At 41.0% G+C, this 18,834-nt stretch overlaps 2 protein-coding genes across 3 annotated transcripts in view; both read right to left on the bottom strand.

Moving 5' to 3' along the window:
• Window positions 1-866: 866 nt before the first annotated feature.
• Window positions 867-14,226, bottom strand: loxl3b (lysyl oxidase-like 3b). Of its 2 annotated transcripts, XM_030770663.1 has the most exons (14): window positions 13,908-14,226; window positions 13,548-13,711; window positions 12,418-12,635; window positions 7,557-7,764; window positions 6,693-6,873; window positions 5,567-5,721; window positions 4,468-4,638; window positions 3,854-4,009; window positions 3,398-3,557; window positions 2,606-2,849; window positions 2,374-2,489; window positions 2,053-2,189; window positions 1,511-1,622; window positions 867-1,235 (listed from the first exon to the last, which is right to left on the bottom strand). In XM_030770663.1, exons 1-14 carry the CDS (start codon window positions 14,224-14,226, stop codon window positions 1,162-1,164), a joined length of 2,415 nt encoding a protein of 804 aa, XP_030626523.1. In that variant the 3' UTR covers window positions 867-1,161. The 2 variants fall into 2 exon arrangements, with proteins under 2 accessions (XP_030626523.1, XP_030626524.1); XM_030770664.1 differs by lacking the exon at window positions 3,854-4,009.
• A 4,276-nt stretch (window positions 14,227-18,502) lies between these two features.
• Window positions 18,503-18,834, bottom strand: part of pank2 (pantothenate kinase 2) — a 5,358-nt gene continuing 5,026 nt past the window's right edge. Inside the window, exon 7 of the mRNA XM_030771971.1 lies at window positions 18,503-18,834. This exon is cut by the window's right edge and continues 802 nt beyond it. The gene's annotated coding sequence lies outside the window, so the exon portion shown is untranslated.

Raw genomic sequence — 18,834 nt, 5'->3', positions numbered from 1 at the left:
AAAGATCAGTCATTACATAGACAAGCACTGTAAACAAGAACGATAAACAAGATTAATTAAACCATGGAAAACCGCACAATTACTTTAAATAAGATTTTATTCTGTTCACTTCCATTTAAAAAGAGAATATAACAATAATGTTCATATTTAAAATATTTGGAGCACTTGATACTTTGATTGGAATCATAAACAATGCCATGTAAACATACCTTATGAAAACCTGGGTAAGTCAAAGAAAAACATGTCGCTTTGTTCCCAAACATTCTTTTTTTTTTTTTTTTTTTGGATATCATTCATACAGAGATACTGTATGGGATGGTTTTGAGTGACATCTCACACTGACCCAGTGCTAGGAAGCATGAACACAGACATTCATGTGAAACTAGCTAAGAACGTCCTCTGGAAAAAAAAAAGTCCTCTAAACATGTAATTCAAGTACACTACTTCAAGACAGACACGTTCACTTTGCTGCATGATGCATCAAGAAGCCTTTACTATCAAGATATTTGGATTGAATCAGCGCTGATCAGGAAACAGAGCTCTCCAAACAGTTCAGTTATTTGTCCGATCCAAGGAACAGACTTCGGAATGAACTTTGGTCAAAGCAGATTTTGTCTTTGACCTGAAAATAACCCCTCCATTTTAGCTGTTCCTTTAGCTGGCTCAGTGAAAAATTGAATAACACACACACAGACATCATGCCATCTGTCTTCAAACGGTTCAGTTCCGTTTGAATGGTTGAATGACATGATATGATATTAAAATTGTGGTCAGCTTCCCTGTTTGGTTTGGTTTTGAATGTCTGTGCTAATTTCACTAAGCTACACAGTAAGACAGTGAGATAAACAAAGCATGATTAAGTTAAAACCACCAACATCTGAAACAACAGAAAAATGAGGTCTATTGTTTGGATAAAGCAAGGTTTTATAGCCTCAGCTCTTCCACTGACTAAAAGATGTTGAAAATGTTTGTATTAAACCCTTATGAAAAGCAGTGAAATTTGATATGGATAATATATCTATAAAGCAAGTGATATCCGGATAGGTTGACTGCATTATGTTTGCAGTTTGATCTGGATTCGGAGACCTTGTGTGACTTGAACCAAGCGTTTTATTGTAATGCAGGTTAGGAGAGATTTCGTGTAAACCGGAGTGATCTGAATTAGGAAATCTGGTTGTTGAGCTGCCCGGGATATTTCTCAAACTTCCTCTCAGCCTCGTCACTCAGCGCATCCCCTGCAAGAACGTAAAGAAACACCAAGGATCCATTCAGGACACTTCAGCATGATTCAGTTTCAAATGTCACTGAACACAATCTATAGCACTTTCTCATTACGCTGTGTATCAATAAGATTTAGACTAAACTCAAACAACTGTTCCCTTCATACACTTGAATAGTAATACTTAGTTAAACTTAGCAAAACAGAGCTTGATAAGTTGGCTAAAGAGTGTATATGATGGATTTATGTGCATGTGCGTGTGTGTATATGTCTATGCTAGAGCTATCTTACCAATGTGGCAGTTGTGTACCCAGATCCTGTGACCATCATATTTACAGCTGCACTTCATAGCATTGTTTGTGAAGTCGCTCTCAGAAACCTCAAAATTGGGATTTATCACAACCTAGAACATTAAAAAATAACGAGGCACACAAAATAGTTATTTCGTGTATAAGGTCAATTTAGGAGAAAACACCTGGGATTACACAACACCTCCCCCCAGTATTGGCCTTTTTGTCTTTATCTGTTCTAGAAGACTACAGACTACCACCCTCAAAGTCACAACATCAATATGTCTTCATCATTACTAATAACCCTTTTCCCATTCATTCTACTGAGGCTTCTTCTGCACGGATTAGTTATTATAAATGATAGGCATCTCAGAGGATCATAATGACTGGATAATTGTAAGTTTGTGAGATGTAGGGTTTCCTGATACGATTATTAAACTGGGAAACCAAAACTGACTGCCTGTTATCCATTACCACCAAGCTGAGGCTAGCATGAAGCCCCTTTTAAGCGCCAGAGTATTGCTAGACTGTTGATTGGCTGACCTGTAGGATGTAGTTTCCTGGTTTCACATCGGTAATGTCAATCCATTGACAGTCAATGTCATGGCGATACAAATCCCAGCACCCCACCGTAATGCCTTGCTCACCAAAGTTAGCACATTCGTATCTTTTGGAAACACCTGTCACACAAACACAGAAACTTATAAGAACACAAACAGAATAAGCATTCACAATCTAAGGAGAAGCCTGTTGAGCTGTACTTTCTTGACGCCGGGAGTGTGCAGGTGTGTTACTCCAGAGGAGCGGGTTAGGGCCTGTGGTGTATATATGTATGGAGTGCACCAGTTGGAATGGCTCTCTTACCTTCCTGACACTCACTGTCCTCCAGACAGAAACTGGCTTTGTGTCCCTCTGCCACCTTAGAGCCATTCGCAGACATCAGGTCATAGTGGGTAAAGATATCCATGCTGTGATAATGTCTATGGAGGATAACACGACACATAGTTAGATATCAATAAATCTAGACAGCCCGTTCTCTTGTCTTCTATGTGTTCCCAATGATGCAAATCGCGGCAAGCCCGTGTTCGCTAGTTACCCGTGGCAGGCGTGCCAGACCCACGAGTGGCGGCCGGCTTTGGGCCTGAAGTCGGCGCGGCCGATGTTGTGAATCTGAGAGGAGAAGCGGAGGAGCCGGCGGTGGCCGTAGGGCCAGTTAGCTTTGGCAGCGCTCTTAGACAGGCAGTCCTCTTCAGCCGCGCAGTACAGCATGTGCAAGGGCCGGTCCTCTATGTACACGGTCTGCTGCACCAGCGAGGCATTCAGCACCAAGTCAGAGGCAGCTGCAGCAAAACAACGCGCGTATTACGACGGTGCGTCCCCCATGCAAAACGGACTCTCCGGAATATAGGTAAGAAAAAGAAGTACACAAAAGGTGCAGTTCTTTTGGCTTGGAATCGCGTCAACGTATGTACCAATCTTAAGACAGTTTCACTTAAACGTGCTCTGTAATTGTGATCTCAGCAGCCTCTACCACAAAGCCCAAAATATGATGGTAATGAGATTCAGACCTCTAGTCCAAATTGTAAAAAAATTGCGTTTAAGGCCACGTTTCATTTATCTGCAGCATAAACAAAGGTCGCTAAGCGCTTCGTACTTTTTGTGTACAATCTGAGAACATTGGATGTTGGCTCCGTTGGATTTTTGCAATAAACAAAATAAGTAAGGTAGAAACCACATCCTCACTGAAGTATACATGTGATCAGCTGCCTTAGGTTAAAAGCAAACAACATTGTTTATCTTAGGAGGGTTTTTTTTTTTTAGCTCCATTGTGAACCCAAATATAGCATCAAAGTGTGAGTGTTTTTCTTTGTGGTCGGTGGTCACTCACTTTCAGAGCAGATGACTCCCGCTGCGAACCGGGCGGCCGATTTCTGGCAGTTGACAATTTTGTGGTGCTTGCATTGGCTGAGAGATGGCTCATCACCTGTACACTTCACTCCACTCATAACCATCTCTGTCACATTGCTGCCATCCCAGTACCATGTTTCCTTGGCAACCACCACACACACACACACACACACACACACAGAGGAGATCAGTACTCCATATGTATGCAAACTTTTAAATAAAGACATGTTTGTGAATAAGGGGACACTGTTCTTGGGATGGAATTTTTTTTTTGGTGTTTAAATTTTGTCCTTCAGTGATATTTTGGGATATTAGTCTCTGGACTCAACCTTCAAACTTCTCTCTGTCTCTGCAGAACTAGTAATCACTTCATCTCACAATGTTTGTGTGGATACCTGTATTTGATGTAAGTCTGTATGTCTGTGTCTCTACTCACAGTCATAGCGTGCATGCTGTAACCCAGCCCTAGCTGTCTGCAGGCCACCATGGCCTCTTTGGTGGTCCAACCCTCACTGCACACACTGCCCCAGCGATCACCCACCCGAACCTCCAGTCGCCCCTCGTACTCCGATCGCCCGCCCATTAGCCGCACCTGCACAGACAACCTACGCCACATAAGCACGAATATGCGCAAACATACGCACTCTCCCTCTCTCTATTACTTCCTGTTCCTATACTGACCCTAGGCCCTGTCTTGGACTGTGTTCTGTTTGCCAGTGCCTAGCAGGGAATGTGCGTTTGTGTGTGTGTGTGTGTGTGTAAAGTCACAAGGTTAGTATGTTTCACACATGTCTGTGATAACCCCAAGAGCAGATTAGCCTTGGATGAGCTGTCACAGGCTGAGAGTTGTCTCGATGTTGGAATGTTGGCATATTTTAGTGAGAGTGTTAGGTAAGGGCTGTAGCAGAATGCACATCTGAAGTGTGTATTTTTGTGTGTGTGTGTGTGTGTGTGTGTGTATGTCTGTGTGTCTGTGTGTGTATGTGTCTGTGTGTGTGTGTCTGTGTGTGTGTGTGTGTGTGTGTGTGTGCCTCAGTCAGTATGTCCTACTTGGAGTCCATGGTTGGCGTATCCAAGCCCCAGCTGTCTGCAGACCACCATGGCTTCTTTGGTGGACCAGCCCTCTCCACAGATAAGCCCCCAGTGCTGTGTACCATTATGCCCCGTGCGTAGCACTTCCACACGTCCCTCATAGCGTGTGCGGCCCCCCGAGATACGCACCTGAGTAGGGTACGATCAAGAGGAGAAGGAAGCAGAGAAGGAGTCAACTTCCATATGACCAACTTGGCCACACTGGAAGATCAGTGAAGCAAGAGGTTCCAGGTTGAAAAGGCTTGTGGGTCAAGTATTCTTAGAAACAAGAGACTAACAGAGGATGACTGCAAGCAGATTATGGTAGTTATTTTAGCTACCATATATGAATTAGATCAGTAAGGATCACCATCGCTGGTGCATCAGTTAGGGTAGTTCAGGTAATTAAAAAATGCCTATAATTTCCTAAACCTACTTTCCCCAGACATGCTATGAAAATATTGACTACTAAAATGTCTCTGTGTCTAAGAAGACATCAGCAAAGCCGTCAGTATCAAATCAAAAGTTTCAATCAAAAATGATCAATAATATATTATTGATCAAGAATTATTCTCTGAATAGTAAAAAAAAATGATGCAAGACAGAAATGCAGAAATGGTTGCATCATCTTTCACTGAACAGAGGCCAAAGAATGAGAGCATTAACATGAACCATGTCATATTGATAAGAATATGAATGAGTCGACCTCAAAGCACAACCTATATGCCAACGCATCCTACACTCTCGGGAAGGGTTTCTTTATTTAGATTTATGATGTGTTAATTTCTTATTGATATTGATGCTTTGGGATTAGAATCCCTAAAATAAATAAACGTCAATACTTCTGTTATGTAATAAGGTAAAAATAATATACATCATAGCTTCCACAACATGTGTGTAGACTCTCTAACAGGTCTAGCTTTTCCTCAGCTCCTGATTGTGATACGGCTTCTTTTCCAGCTTCTCCAAAACTACTCAAAGAACACAGTTCTAATTCTAATCCTGGATGATATTGTGTGTGTGCGCGCGCGCGTGTGTGTGTGGGCATGCACGCGCGCGCGCGTGTGTGTGCTCTGACCGTTCTCTCGTAGCCCATGTAGGGGATGTTACAGCGAACAGCTGCATCCTCTGTGTGTTGACAATCTTCCACTGTGATGTTCTTGTAGCGACAGTTCCAGATGGAACGTTCCTGTCCAGTGCACTGTATCTCATTCATATGGATTGGCCCAATGCCTGCAGCGCACACACAATAAACTATGTGTAAACACAAACAGTCTGTTAACTTTTATCTGGCATGTTTTTGTCTCTATCTCTTTGTCTGTCTTTCTCTCTCCCCCCATCTTTTCCTCTTTCCCCCGTCAAAGTACACACACAAGGCCGCTGGTTGTCTGTCGAGTCTGCTGCAAAGATGTGGTTGTTCAGGGACCAGGCTTAGACTACACATATCCAAATATACAACTCAGCAACTGACAGTTTGGTTTGCTGCTGTAAAGTTGTGGTACTTTGAGGACAGGATTTGGGCATGACTAACCACAAGACTCTCTCTCTCTCTCTCTCTCTCTCTCTCACACAGAAACACACACAGACAGAGACACACACCGACACACAAACAAACAGAATTTGTCCTGGATTCTGTTGTGTACTTTGGCTGTAAAGGTTGTGTTCGCTGTGTGCTGTTAAGAACCACACAGAGCTATATCACAGCTCTCTCTCAGACGTCCACACTTTGCGCGCATGCATCCACACACATCATTCAGTCTTTTTCTCTGTCATAAAGGTCTGGTTTGCTTCAAATTCAAATGTTTGTACCACAGTCTTTCATACAGTCTTATTCAGAATATCTTACTGCACAGATGACTCAGAAGTTTAAAAGTTCAGTGAAACCACCCAGAGCCTGAAAAAAGCCCTGAATGTTTGTAATTACTGGCTGAGGAATTCCCTCTCGGTCAGAATGAGATGTCAGACATGGTCCCAGCATGATGGTCTAAGAGATAAGAAACTCAGACCCCTACATTCCATTATCTTAATTGAAAGGTAATTTACCACAGAAATTCCAAGGTGGAATACGACACAAAAATATTCTCACTCCCTACACCTCACCCACATCCATATGTAGATATGCACACGCACACACACACACACACACACACACACACACACACACACACACACACACAAAAACACACTTTGTTTCTTTTACTCACCCTGCCCCATGCGGGCTCCGTTAAAGGCTTCTTTAGCTGACCCAAACCCAAGTTCTCTACAGACCACACTAGCTGACTGCAGATTCCAGCGATCGTCACACACAGTTCCCCACTCACTGCCCCTCAGAACCTCCACCCTGCCCTCTCCATACTGTGCCCCACCCTTCAGACGCACGGTACTCTGCAGCGGGGAGAGAAAGAGAGCAGTCATGCACATGTAAAGAGAGGAATCAAAACAGACTTACTCAGAGAAAGACAGAGCAGAAACACACATGTGTACGCGTGTGCATGCACACACACACACTCACTCACACACACACACACACACAGACACACACACATTCTCAACACACTGATTGAATAAAAGATATGTACAGTATGTTGGGACACACAATAGCACACAGACACACAGGGGAAGAGCAGTCAAAACATACACTCACAGTTTACACAAGAGAGAGAGGGGAAGAGAGAGAGAGAGAGAGAGAGACACACACACATACACAGACACACACACACACACACACACACACACACAAACACACACCAAATGGCTGTCTCTGCTTTGACTGCAAAGTCTATTATGGTTAACCCAGACATTCATTGGAGCTTTGACCTAACTGTAAATCGACTCCTACTGACCTAGAATCAATTGAAATGTGTATGTTTATTAACTGGAGATAATTTCATGCATTCGCATTGAACTGATTTCTGGGGACGGTAGTTCCAATTCCATTCCTGTTCTACACACTCAAATCTAACATGAATTCTGGCCCTAATTCATATTCTAAGAGTTAAAATCATCAACTATTGTTTCTACCTCAGAAATCCCCCTAGAAAAAAAACCCTGCCACGCGTTCACATTACCGAAATTTTGAGCTTCTTCTTCATGCTGCTGCTTTGAGTGTATTGCGGCCCAGGAACGCAGCTGACAGCGGCCGGCATGCCGCCTTTACAGGTTTGCGTGGCATTGTCCTGATTAAACTCCATTGGACAAGCAGCCAGGTGAACCTCTGTCCCTGCACACGCCACCGAGTGAACCCAGTAATAGTTCTTCTGTCGCTCCGCATACAACCTGAAGGGGTGGGGGTGGGGGGGGGGGGGGGGGCAGAAAGATATCTGTCACCACCTCATTATCAGTATATGAAGTTCTGAGCACAAAAGCTGAATCATAAGCCACACGTCCTTTCAGAAAAAAAAGACAGACAATGGCACATGCGACTCTGTCTGATAAATGGCATGTCTATCACTTTGCCCTTGCAGTAGTTTGTATATCTGAATTCTTGAGCTCGTAGCAACATGAGTTAGTCTGCTCTCTAACAAAAAAAAAACAATACAACAATAAGCAAACAAACAAAAAAGAACCCACCACCACCAACAACAACAAAAAAACAAGCATGTCTCTCATCACTGTTGAGAAGAGAAAATCCAGCAGCCATTTTGCTCAGAAGCAAAAAATGGCTCTTTGGGTTGTTTTTTTGTTCTTCTTCTTAACCCATGTTACCTTTTCGCTGTGCCCGAGTTGACAGGTTTAGACTTAGAGCTAGCTTTAGCATTAGCTTTAGCTTTGGATTCCTGCCTGCAATGTAAACATTCATTAGGCCCCCAAAACATTTCATTTTCCATAATAGCCAGACACTCAGCAGTTGCACACACACACACACACACACACACACACACATACATGCACACCCCCCCCCCCCCCCCCACACACACACACACGTTGATCAGACATGTATTAACTTATGAATTGCTAATGTATACTATTGTCAGCATAAATTTAACAACAACAAAAAAAGGAGTTCTAGAGAAGTCTACATGTCTAAGAGAGTGCACTTTCATCAGTTAGCTAAGTTGATGTCAATGAGTTCCTCATGAGTTCCTGAGAGAGTCCTTTCCCTCAGTCTCTCTCTCTCTCTCTCTCTCACTCCTCCTCCAGACTTTTCATTTCCTTCACGAAAAGCCAGGAGAGTATTATTTGCATGTAGTGTTTAATGAGCTCATGTCCTCATAATGCCTCAGTAATGCCTCTATTATGATAATCCTGATTAAGTGTTTTGTTTTGAAACCATGAGGACACTCGTTAGACCTTGAAGTATCTTCTCTACAAGATAATTGACTGAGACAGATCAGAAAAATATCACACACAGAGAAAGTTGTGAGTATAAAGTTGCACAACGGAACGGATGAGATAAACCGGTCATTTTCAAACCTTAGTTTTTGTCTCCAATGCAAATTGCATAGTTCATACATACATTTATACTTGCGAAATTACTATTTCAAACCACAGTAAACAAAGAGATCTCTAGTTTCCACATTCCACTAAATTTACGAAAGCACCACATGTCTGCAGGAATATTTTGAACATATTGCTTTGACCAAAAACTTTGTTTAAGGATCTGAACTGTGTGCTTGCAGTAGCATGTCTCTTTGTGGTCGGATGTTTTTTTGTATTTGTTCTTTTCAGAGAAGTATCCAACCAGTTTCCAATGACCCTTTCTCGAACAAAAATTTTAGAAAAAGAATTATTTAAACACTATGTAATTACTTCTTAAATGGTAATTACTTTTTAAATGATTTTACAAAAATACCAGTTTTTAGGATCAAATCATAGCACTGCTCTAACAAAAGTAAAAAAAAAAAAAAATTCTAACCTCTGATGACTAACCTCTGATGCAAACATGTGTCACTGTTAGATGTTTTAAATTTGAGTGGAGCATTTTATACTGAGGTTCATAACATTGTAATCCATAATCTGTTTTGGGTTTTTTTTGGTACTGCACTTAATTATTTTCAGTTTAATTTAATGGAAAGATAATGCCTTATTTGTTTAGGCATCCTTTTTTCTGACACCCATAGAATTGCTTGAAGAGTACCTCAAGGGTCTATTCTATGTCAGTTCATGCTTCCACTGGGAGAGATGATTTGCAAACATGAATTTACCCTCCACGGTTATGCAGATGATACAAATTAATACATACAATTAGTGTTAAAAAAAAAAAAGTCAACGCTCTCAATTCCACAACTGGCTTTTGTAGCATTGTGTGGTATTATGGTTGGGCAAACACTTCCATAAACCAAAAAGTTCTGTCTGAAAAGTTGAAAGAAGTAATATTCGGTGAACCTGTAGATTCATTCCTAAATTAATGAATTTAGTAAAAGGCAAAACTATTTTGATATGCTGAGACCACGGGAAAAATAAGTAGTTCTCAAATGAGTCCATTATTTTTCCAACTGTTACAAATCATTATTTATATAATTATACATTACACGAGAGCTTTATGAGGCTCCATAGTCGAAGATTAAATATCTTTCAGGAGTCCCTTTTGGCTCACGTGTGCTAGACATCATAAAAATCATAGTGTCTTCGGTTGTGCAACTTTAAGAAAAGTTAGTGAATGAATTAAAAGATGACAGCCATCACCGCATCTAATGTTACTGCTACTACTGCTATCGTTACCACTAACACTAATGTTACTACTGTTACTAATGTTACTACTGTTACTAACATCTGAGATACAAGCAAATTCTAAAAAATTCGAACTCTTTGGCAGGATAACATGAGCGATTTCTCCTCATGGGATGGTACCTGACTGTGATTAGATTAGCTTTGCCTTTTGGCTCAGCTGCTCTCTTTGTGAGATGCCTGTAGAACGGGAGACAAAATAAACCTGGTCAGTCTGACTCATAGCCCCACACAGTCTCTCTCTCTTTCTCTCTCTCTCTTTCCACACCCACACACTTTCTTTCTCCACTCTCTCTCCATTTCTCCCTTTAAAACACCTACAAATCCAATAAAAGCTGATATTTTGTCATTTATTCTACATTCTTTAGTATCAACAGCTGTACAAAGATACTGTGTAAGTGATTTAAAATGCAGACACTCTATGGTACACCAATGGTCATTCACACATGGTAGTATACGAGAGACATAGCTGAGATTCCAAAGCATACAGAGGCAGGGTTGTGTAATCTTACCATGACGATAACATTAGCCCCTAACTGAACTTATATAACCAGTCAGGGGAGCCAAGAGTTTCCGAGATTTAGAATGTTCATCTCATCAGTTTTTATATGTTCAATCTATTTCCACCCATATATTCCACCACCTCAAAACATTTAAAGTCATAATTTTACTTTTACTCTCAGCGTGACCTTTTTTTTTTTTTGCCTTGCTCTCAATGTAACCTTTTACTAGCATTGCTCTTTTCTGTTTTTGCTGTATGTCACGCTGAATGAAATATAAAGCAAAGGTATTTAATTGTTTTCTGGCACTTCAGATTCACGATTACAGGAACATACCACGCTCTTAATGAAGTGTTATATTTAATGGTCTCTGGAAAATATTCCAGAAACTGTAAAAAGTTACAGGAATCTAAATGGAAAGACTATTAAAACACGGCAGGTTCTGAGGTGCATGAAGTTCAGGTTCAGTACCTAGAGCTGGAGAACTCACTAGCAATGGAATCCTTCTGTATTCTATAAAAGTACAGCACAGGAAACTGCTGTAGACAAACTCTCATCAACAGATGCCTGACCTCATCTGACTCTTCCATCAAACCACAGTGTTTATCGCCCTGCCTGATTCTAGTGCCAGGTTTGACTTACGCTTCGTTGTCCAATTAGAGTACAGAACTGAACAATTTGCCAAAACATACCCAGACAGTGCCTGTGGTCAAAGACAGCTGATAATTGGACCGATAAACTGGTCATATGCCCCGAGCCGGTTCTTTCCATTCAATACATGAAAAATACATAAAATAGATGGAAAACTGCCAAAACTACAATATGTATAATAACAATATGTATATCTGTATGTGTATGTGTATACATATGTGTGAATGTGTGTGTGTGTGTGTGTGTGTGTGTGTGTGTGTGTGAGTATGTGTCTGTGTGTGAGTGTATGTGTGTGTGTGTGTGTGTTGTATATTCACGTGTTTAATGTGCAGAGGGTTAAGGTACAGGGATTCCTATGGGTGTGACATTCCTCTAACATTCTGCTGCCTTAGCCTCATGAAACTGTAGCAAAAACTTCTTCTCATCATTACTCTATTTCTGCCTTCACAAATGTTCCCTCCATTCAGAACATAGACACTGATCTTTCTCCCAGAGACATTTTGTACAATTTGCACCCCTATATACGTGTTGTGGTGCTGCTTGTGTAATGGTGATGTTATTTTAATATATGTTCCAGATCAGATGTTTTGCTCTAAGAGCACAGAGGACTACTGATCCTTGTTCAGACTTAGACTGTGTTAGTATACTGGTGGCAGTGTTTGACGGTAGTGTGCATGCCCGTGTGTGCGTGCGTGTGTGTGTGTATGTGTGTGTGTGTGTGTGTGTGTGTGTGTCTGTGTTTAAACATTGTGTGTGTGTGTTCTGGAGCTGAACTGCATTTCTCAGACGACTGAAAGAGAATATTTCACTTCCTCTCACTCCTCCACTAACTTACCACAGCACAGTGAGAATATCCCAACCACAAATGTAAACAAACACACACACACAATCACACACACACACACACACACACAGAGCTCTGATCCTCAGCCACTGTCAGTAACGCATGATTCCGCTTTCTGAAATTTAAACTTCAATGGAGGGTTTTGAGGATTAAATATTTCAAAGTTAACAAGACAGGTAACAATTTATTTTCCAGCCAGACTCTCATCTGGGTGCGCAAGACCATCACATATCCATGGCAACTCAAGCCTGGGTTACAAGGACTTACTTGTAGAAGTTTTTGTTGACTTTCCTCTCATGGGGAAATCCCATCATGCCACAGATGACTCTGGAATTTTTGGGAGTCCAGCCGATGTCACAGACCTGAGCCCATCCATCTTTATACCTCACCTCCACTACTCCCTCTGTTATGGGCATCCGGCGCTTTGCCATGGAAAGCACTGGTCGCAGACGCACTTCCTCCACCCTGTTCTCATTTACCTGCACCTGAGAAAGAGCCGATGAGTCTTTATTAGTGAAGGAGCCAGCCATACAGACAGACAAACAGGCAGAAAGACAGATAGATAGATAGATAGATAGATAGATAGATAGATAGATAGATAGATAGATAGATAGATAGATAGATAGATAGACAGACAAACAGGCAGACAGATAGATAGATAGATAGATAGATAGATAGATAGATAGATAGATAGATAGATAGATAGATAGACCGACCGACAGACAGATAGATAAATAGACAGACAGACAGATAGATAAATAGACAGACAGACAGATAGATAGATAGATAGATAGATAGATAGACAGACAGATAGATAGACAGACAGACAGATAGATAAATAGACAGATAGATAGATAGATAGATAGATAGATAGATAGATAGATAGATAGATAGATAGATAGATAGATAGATAGATAGATAGATAGGGAGGTGAAGAAAAGAGGAAAATGAAAGGAGGGGAGTGTAAGGACAGAGGAGAAAGAGACAGAGAGAGAGGCAGTGGATGGTTCTGCAGAGGATTGTTCTTAATAATAATTTCCAGATGACGGGCATTGTGGGAGGGGGGGGGGGGGGGTTGTCTGGGGCAGAGGATCTGGGGCATGGTCAATCACTTACACTTGTGGTAAAAAGGGAATTCACTCTCTCTGTCTCTCTCTCGCTCTCACACACACACACTCGGACACACGCACACACACACGCACACACACACACTAAGACATTACAGGTGCAAAACAGAAGAACACAGGAATGAGTGGGACCATAGGACCATGTGGGAAATATTTCACACCTCAGAGCCCTGCACCTGTAAAATGTGTGTGTGTGCGTGTTTAAGTTATACCTTGATATATAGCATTCAATATGTCGGCACAATACTGTATGTGTGGCTTTTAAAGTACCTCAATAATGTTGGAGTCCACAAATCCAGGCAATCTCTCATCCTTACAGATCACTCCTGCATCTTCATCATGTGTGCAGTCACTGTTACCCCAGCCACGTGACTTACACGCTGACACACTCTTCTCACTGCCGCTACACTGCATGTTATCAAGCCAGATCTTCCCTGATAACACATTAACCACACACAACTGAGAAAACAGCACATACTGAAGTTAAGACATGTAGCATATACTAGACCTGAGAAAATCACACACACTGGACTACACGTAGACACACACACATATACACACAACCATTTCAACAGTCACTACACATAATCGCTTTATGCACTGGGTGCTGTGTGGGTATAAGTGTATTACCTGTGCCCTTGCCATACTTGGCACTGTGAGTCCAGCCTGTGGCTGAGACGAAACCGAGCTGACGGCAAAGCACGTGAGCATTGGATAAGGAGAAGTCATCGTCACAGATGGTCCCCCATTCGCCCTTATAAAACACCTCTATTCGGCCCTCATTGTGTTTCCTGGGGTGACCGGCCAGACGGAACTTCAGTTGCTCAGATGCTTCGGGTGTGGGGGAGGGACTAGGGCGTACAGTGGGTGTGGTCTGGGCATTGCAGGCTGGAAGCCACACCCCTAGTAAGATGGTGACAATATGACTCCACCAATAAGAATGCTCCATTAGTAAACTGCAGAAAGAATGAGAGAGAGAGAGAGAGAGAGAGAGAGAGAGAGAGAGAGAAGGATATTTTCTCTCATATTGTCAAAAAATGTGTGTGAGTGAATGTCAGTGAACGTGAGTGAATGTGTGTGTGTGTGTGTGTGTGTGTGTGAGTGAATGAGTGAGAGAGTGAGAGAGAGTGTGTCTATGCCTGTGTGTGTGTGTGTGTGCCAAACTGCCTGCAGACCAGCTGCTGGATATCTCCAAAAATAAACAGACTGGCTGTTAGAATGGGCTGTCAACACAGAGTAGTAGAAATTTACTGTGAGTTTGTTGCCTTACAGTGGATGACTCAGAAAGGGAAGTGGAAAATAGAAGCCAAGTAACTAATTACATCAGGGGTCTCAGGGGAAGTCCATTTTTTACAGGCATTTTTGTTATAAGTCCTTTCCCTAACCTGTGACCTTTGACTTATGTAGCTGTGTCAGAGGGAGATTTCGTAACAGTAACGTATAAGCCTTACAGAAGTTAAACATATTTTTTCACTTAATATAATCAAAAATCTACCTTTGTTGCAATAACTCTCTCAAGCCCCGAAAAACCAGCCAGCACAGAAATATAAACTTCATTCACATAGAAACATACAAATATACACCATTGTAATGGGCTCATGGGTTAGTGCATGCGACTGGGTGATCCGACATGACCAGTGATTCACTGAATCAGCAGTATTTCACAAACACACACACACACACGAACACGCACACACGCATGCACATACACACACACACACACACACACACGCACACGCACACGCACACACACACACACACACACACACGTATACACACGCAAACACACACACACGTGCACACACATGCGCAAACGCCGACACTCATGGAAGGGATAATGATCCCAAAATATCTAATCAGGGAAGCACTGACATTTGGGATGAGCCTTATACACTTCCTGTCTACCCTTGTGTATGTGATGTGAGAAACCTTCATTTACGTGACTATAACTTTTGCTGATCAAAAACATTATTCCTACAGTATACAATTACAGGAACTCAGTCTAATAGAGTTATGTTATTTTCCTGACAGCCGAAAAACTCGATAGAAGTTATATAAGTTATCACAAAGTTAACTCCATAACTATAGAGCAATACAGCTACAGTCCAGTTATCCATACATTCCTACATAAGCCACTTGCTCTAAGGTACGCTGTGTGTGTGTGTGTGTGTGTGTGTGTGTGTGTGTGTGTGTGTGAGTGTGTGCTGGGGAGGCAGGGGATTGATCCAAGACTGAAGGTTACTGTGCTTAGGAGTGGGAAACTTATCTCCAGAACCCCACCAGGACTTCTGCTTTCCCTTAGAAATTCCATAGTGCTTAATAAACAGTACTGACTGACAGAGTCAATCCCAGATTAAGGTCTAGACCCGAAGGTAAAAAGAAAAAAAAAAAAATACATAGTGAGTGACAGGATAGTCTGGCCCCTGTGGGGAGCAGAGGAATGTTCACTTGGAAGCCCTGACTGTATATAAGACTTGGTGCACGTACGAGCATACAACACAGGCTGGTGTTCTTCTAACCAACTCATAATAATTTGTATTCGTTAATAACATAATTATTAGAAAAGACATGAAAAGAAAAGCTATCTCATTTAAAATAAAAAGACATGTTTTTAGAACCAGTCTGCTCACAAATACGATATGAAGAACATACCATGAAGTGTCCTAAAACAGAGATTAATAATAAGTATCGACGAACAATGACTTAGTCGTATCCTTTTTGGTTGTTACTTTTTGTAGCGGTTCTGTCAAACGATAGCAATGGCGAACTATGGACTAAAAATAAAGAAAGTGCACGCATACGCTGCGGAATTGAAAACAGACCCCTTCAGCAGCCGGACAGTCAGAGAACTCAAGACAAAAACATCCTTAGCAAAAAATCAACAAGACACTTCTTTCCCCAAGTATGTAACAACTCTACATAATGGACTGGGTAGTTATATTCCTCACGTGTTTAGCCTCTCTAAACCTCAAATATCATTACGAAAGAAAAATGGATAAACAGTGGGGGCACAGACACAGCGAGGCTTCTTTGAGAGCCCTGCTCCATACTATACAATCAAAAGCCAAAAAAAGGCCACTGATAATGACTTGAAGTGAGAATGCTATTCTTAAGCGTATAGTAATTAATTTTTGAACATCACAACTGATTTGATATCATCATTTTATCGGATTTCGCTGCCGGATGACCCATTATGCACTATTATGCTAAGAAAATGAATGAACCTCAAAGACAGTTTAATTAATCACCGTTAAGTTTGATTGATTTAGCAAATGTAACGCACGTAAATAAACTTTGGAAGAGAGCGCAATATCTCAAGTTATTTTTTTCCCCATAAAAAGGGATACGAAATAAGTTATGAAATAAAACCTCCTTTCATATTACAAGTCTAAAAGATATTTTTTTAGGTCCGTTCATATGTCTGTTTATTACAGGGGCCTACGGTCTGTCCAGCCACTTGTCTGATCTGGTACATCGATTTAAGCAGGCGAATTACCAAATCAAACCGTTATTCACCTACACGTTCCCTGACCCAACATCAACATCAACTGAGACGTTACTAGGAGGACTGTTTTATAAAAGCATGAAAATAAATATTAATATTGTCCCTCTTACCTTAAATTTTCCACAGTGAGTCAAGTTATATCGGTTTTGGTGATATTTTTCAATACTCGGTGATGTAACCTTTGTCGAATTTAAGAATGGTTTCGTCAAAATGCTCAGATGCAGGCAGATAGACGGACACTCATCGAGCCGAGTTTTACAAGTCAGCGAAAGAGCGAGGCAGATAATGACAGATAATTACTTTGGTCCTTTATGCTTTAAATTGCCAGCTGGACAGCGGTTAAAGTGAGAGGGATGGAGAGAGAGAAAGGGACAGGCAGAAAGAGAAAGAGAGGTGGAGCTGGCTTGTAGATGACTTTACACGACTTAAAAAGGGGCAGGATTTTTCCTAAAAAGAAACACTACCCCTTTCATAGTTCTACTGAGTTTTTCCATTTGCGTAACGACACCGCTCACGTTGTCATGCATTTTCAACTGGTGATGTGACTATAAATCAAACATTATTGTTAAGAAAGTCAAGATTAGTGTCACTCGCACATAAATGGTTCACTTCTGCTTGCTAACCTCTCTCTCTCACGTGCGCACACACACACACAAACACACAAAACCACTGCATTTCGATTTAAAGATGTTTTATTACAAACGAAAATGAACCTTTTTGATATATATAAAAGTACAAAGGTTTGTTTAGCAGAATGCAACCAACAACTAAACCTGCTGCAAACCTGAAGTTTTCCTTTAAAAATGGATATGGTTCTAAAGTGTATTCACAGGATTGTCCACAAGTTAGGCACTTAATTTTTTTTTCTTTCAGTGAGGTTTTTTTTTTTTTTTTTTTTTGCAGTGGGTCAAAAACATATATCAGTTGCAGTTGTATTTTTTATACAAATGTGTCTTGCAGAAAATACAAAAGACATCAGTCAGGGCAAACACAAGGAGAATACTCTAATGAGTGAATAGATTTCGGTATACAGTATGTATACTCTAGTTCAGTTGGTCTACTGTTAGAATCCAGATCACAGAAAGACTAACTCCAGATGCCTCTTCGATACACACAACATCAAAATAGTTTATGTATGACAGCACTCTCTGGAATAACCCTTTAAAGGCTTATCTATGTATGAATACAAATAAATGCAAAAGCGGTAAGGGTAAGCTATACAGATTCTCTAACCATTAAAACAGAATGGTCACTCTGAAATCAGTTCCCTTGGAACTCTTTTTTTTCATATGGGGAAAAAAAAAGAGTTAAAAAAATAAAACTACAAAACACACATGTAAAGGTACATGTCTCTCACACCTATGCTAATATCCACACAATTTCAAGGCCCTGTCTAGATGTGAGAAACTCGACAAACGTCTGTTTATTTTGGGGTGGAATCTATATGCATCAGGCCAAAAAAAAAAAAGTCGTGAACGGTCTGTCTATGCATGGTCCCTGTTTCCTTAAAAGTCTCTTTATAGAAAATGTTCAAGAGAGTAAACTTTCTGCCCCATGATAATACGAACAGACAGAATCAGAGGGAGATTCACACAATTGAAGCATGTGAAGTATAAACTAGTCATTCACATCAAGTGATTAAAAGAAACACTGAATGCCATTAAAGAACTTAAATAAATCACAACATTCATATGAGACACAAATGAGAGATATAAGTTGTCAAAACACGAATAACAGATAAAATGTCTGAGGAAGGTAATAATAGAAATAAAACAGATGTGGTCAGTGCGTGGGTGTTTCACTTAATAAAACTTAATAAAAATACTGTTTGTGTGAGTGTGTGTGTGTGTGTGTGTGTGTATAAATGGTCAATGGACTTGCTCTTTGGAAAATCAGACATCAGAGGGTGTACTTTTGGCTACTAAGGAAGACATCCTTACACTGAAAGAAGAGGATAGGTAGCCTTCTCTGTTTACAACCACTAGCTCTACAGGGGAAAAAAACTACAAACCCCATCATCAAATGTGCTGAATGGGTCTGTCTCTTCATCCA

The sequence above is a fragment of the Chanos chanos genome, chromosome 4 (assembly GCF_902362185.1).
Source record: "Chanos chanos chromosome 4, fChaCha1.1, whole genome shotgun sequence".
Classification (NCBI taxonomy): Eukaryota; Metazoa; Chordata; class Actinopteri; order Gonorynchiformes; family Chanidae; genus Chanos; species Chanos chanos.
The sequence above is the reverse complement of the archived record's forward strand: the minus strand, read 5'-3'. Positions and strand labels throughout refer to the sequence as shown.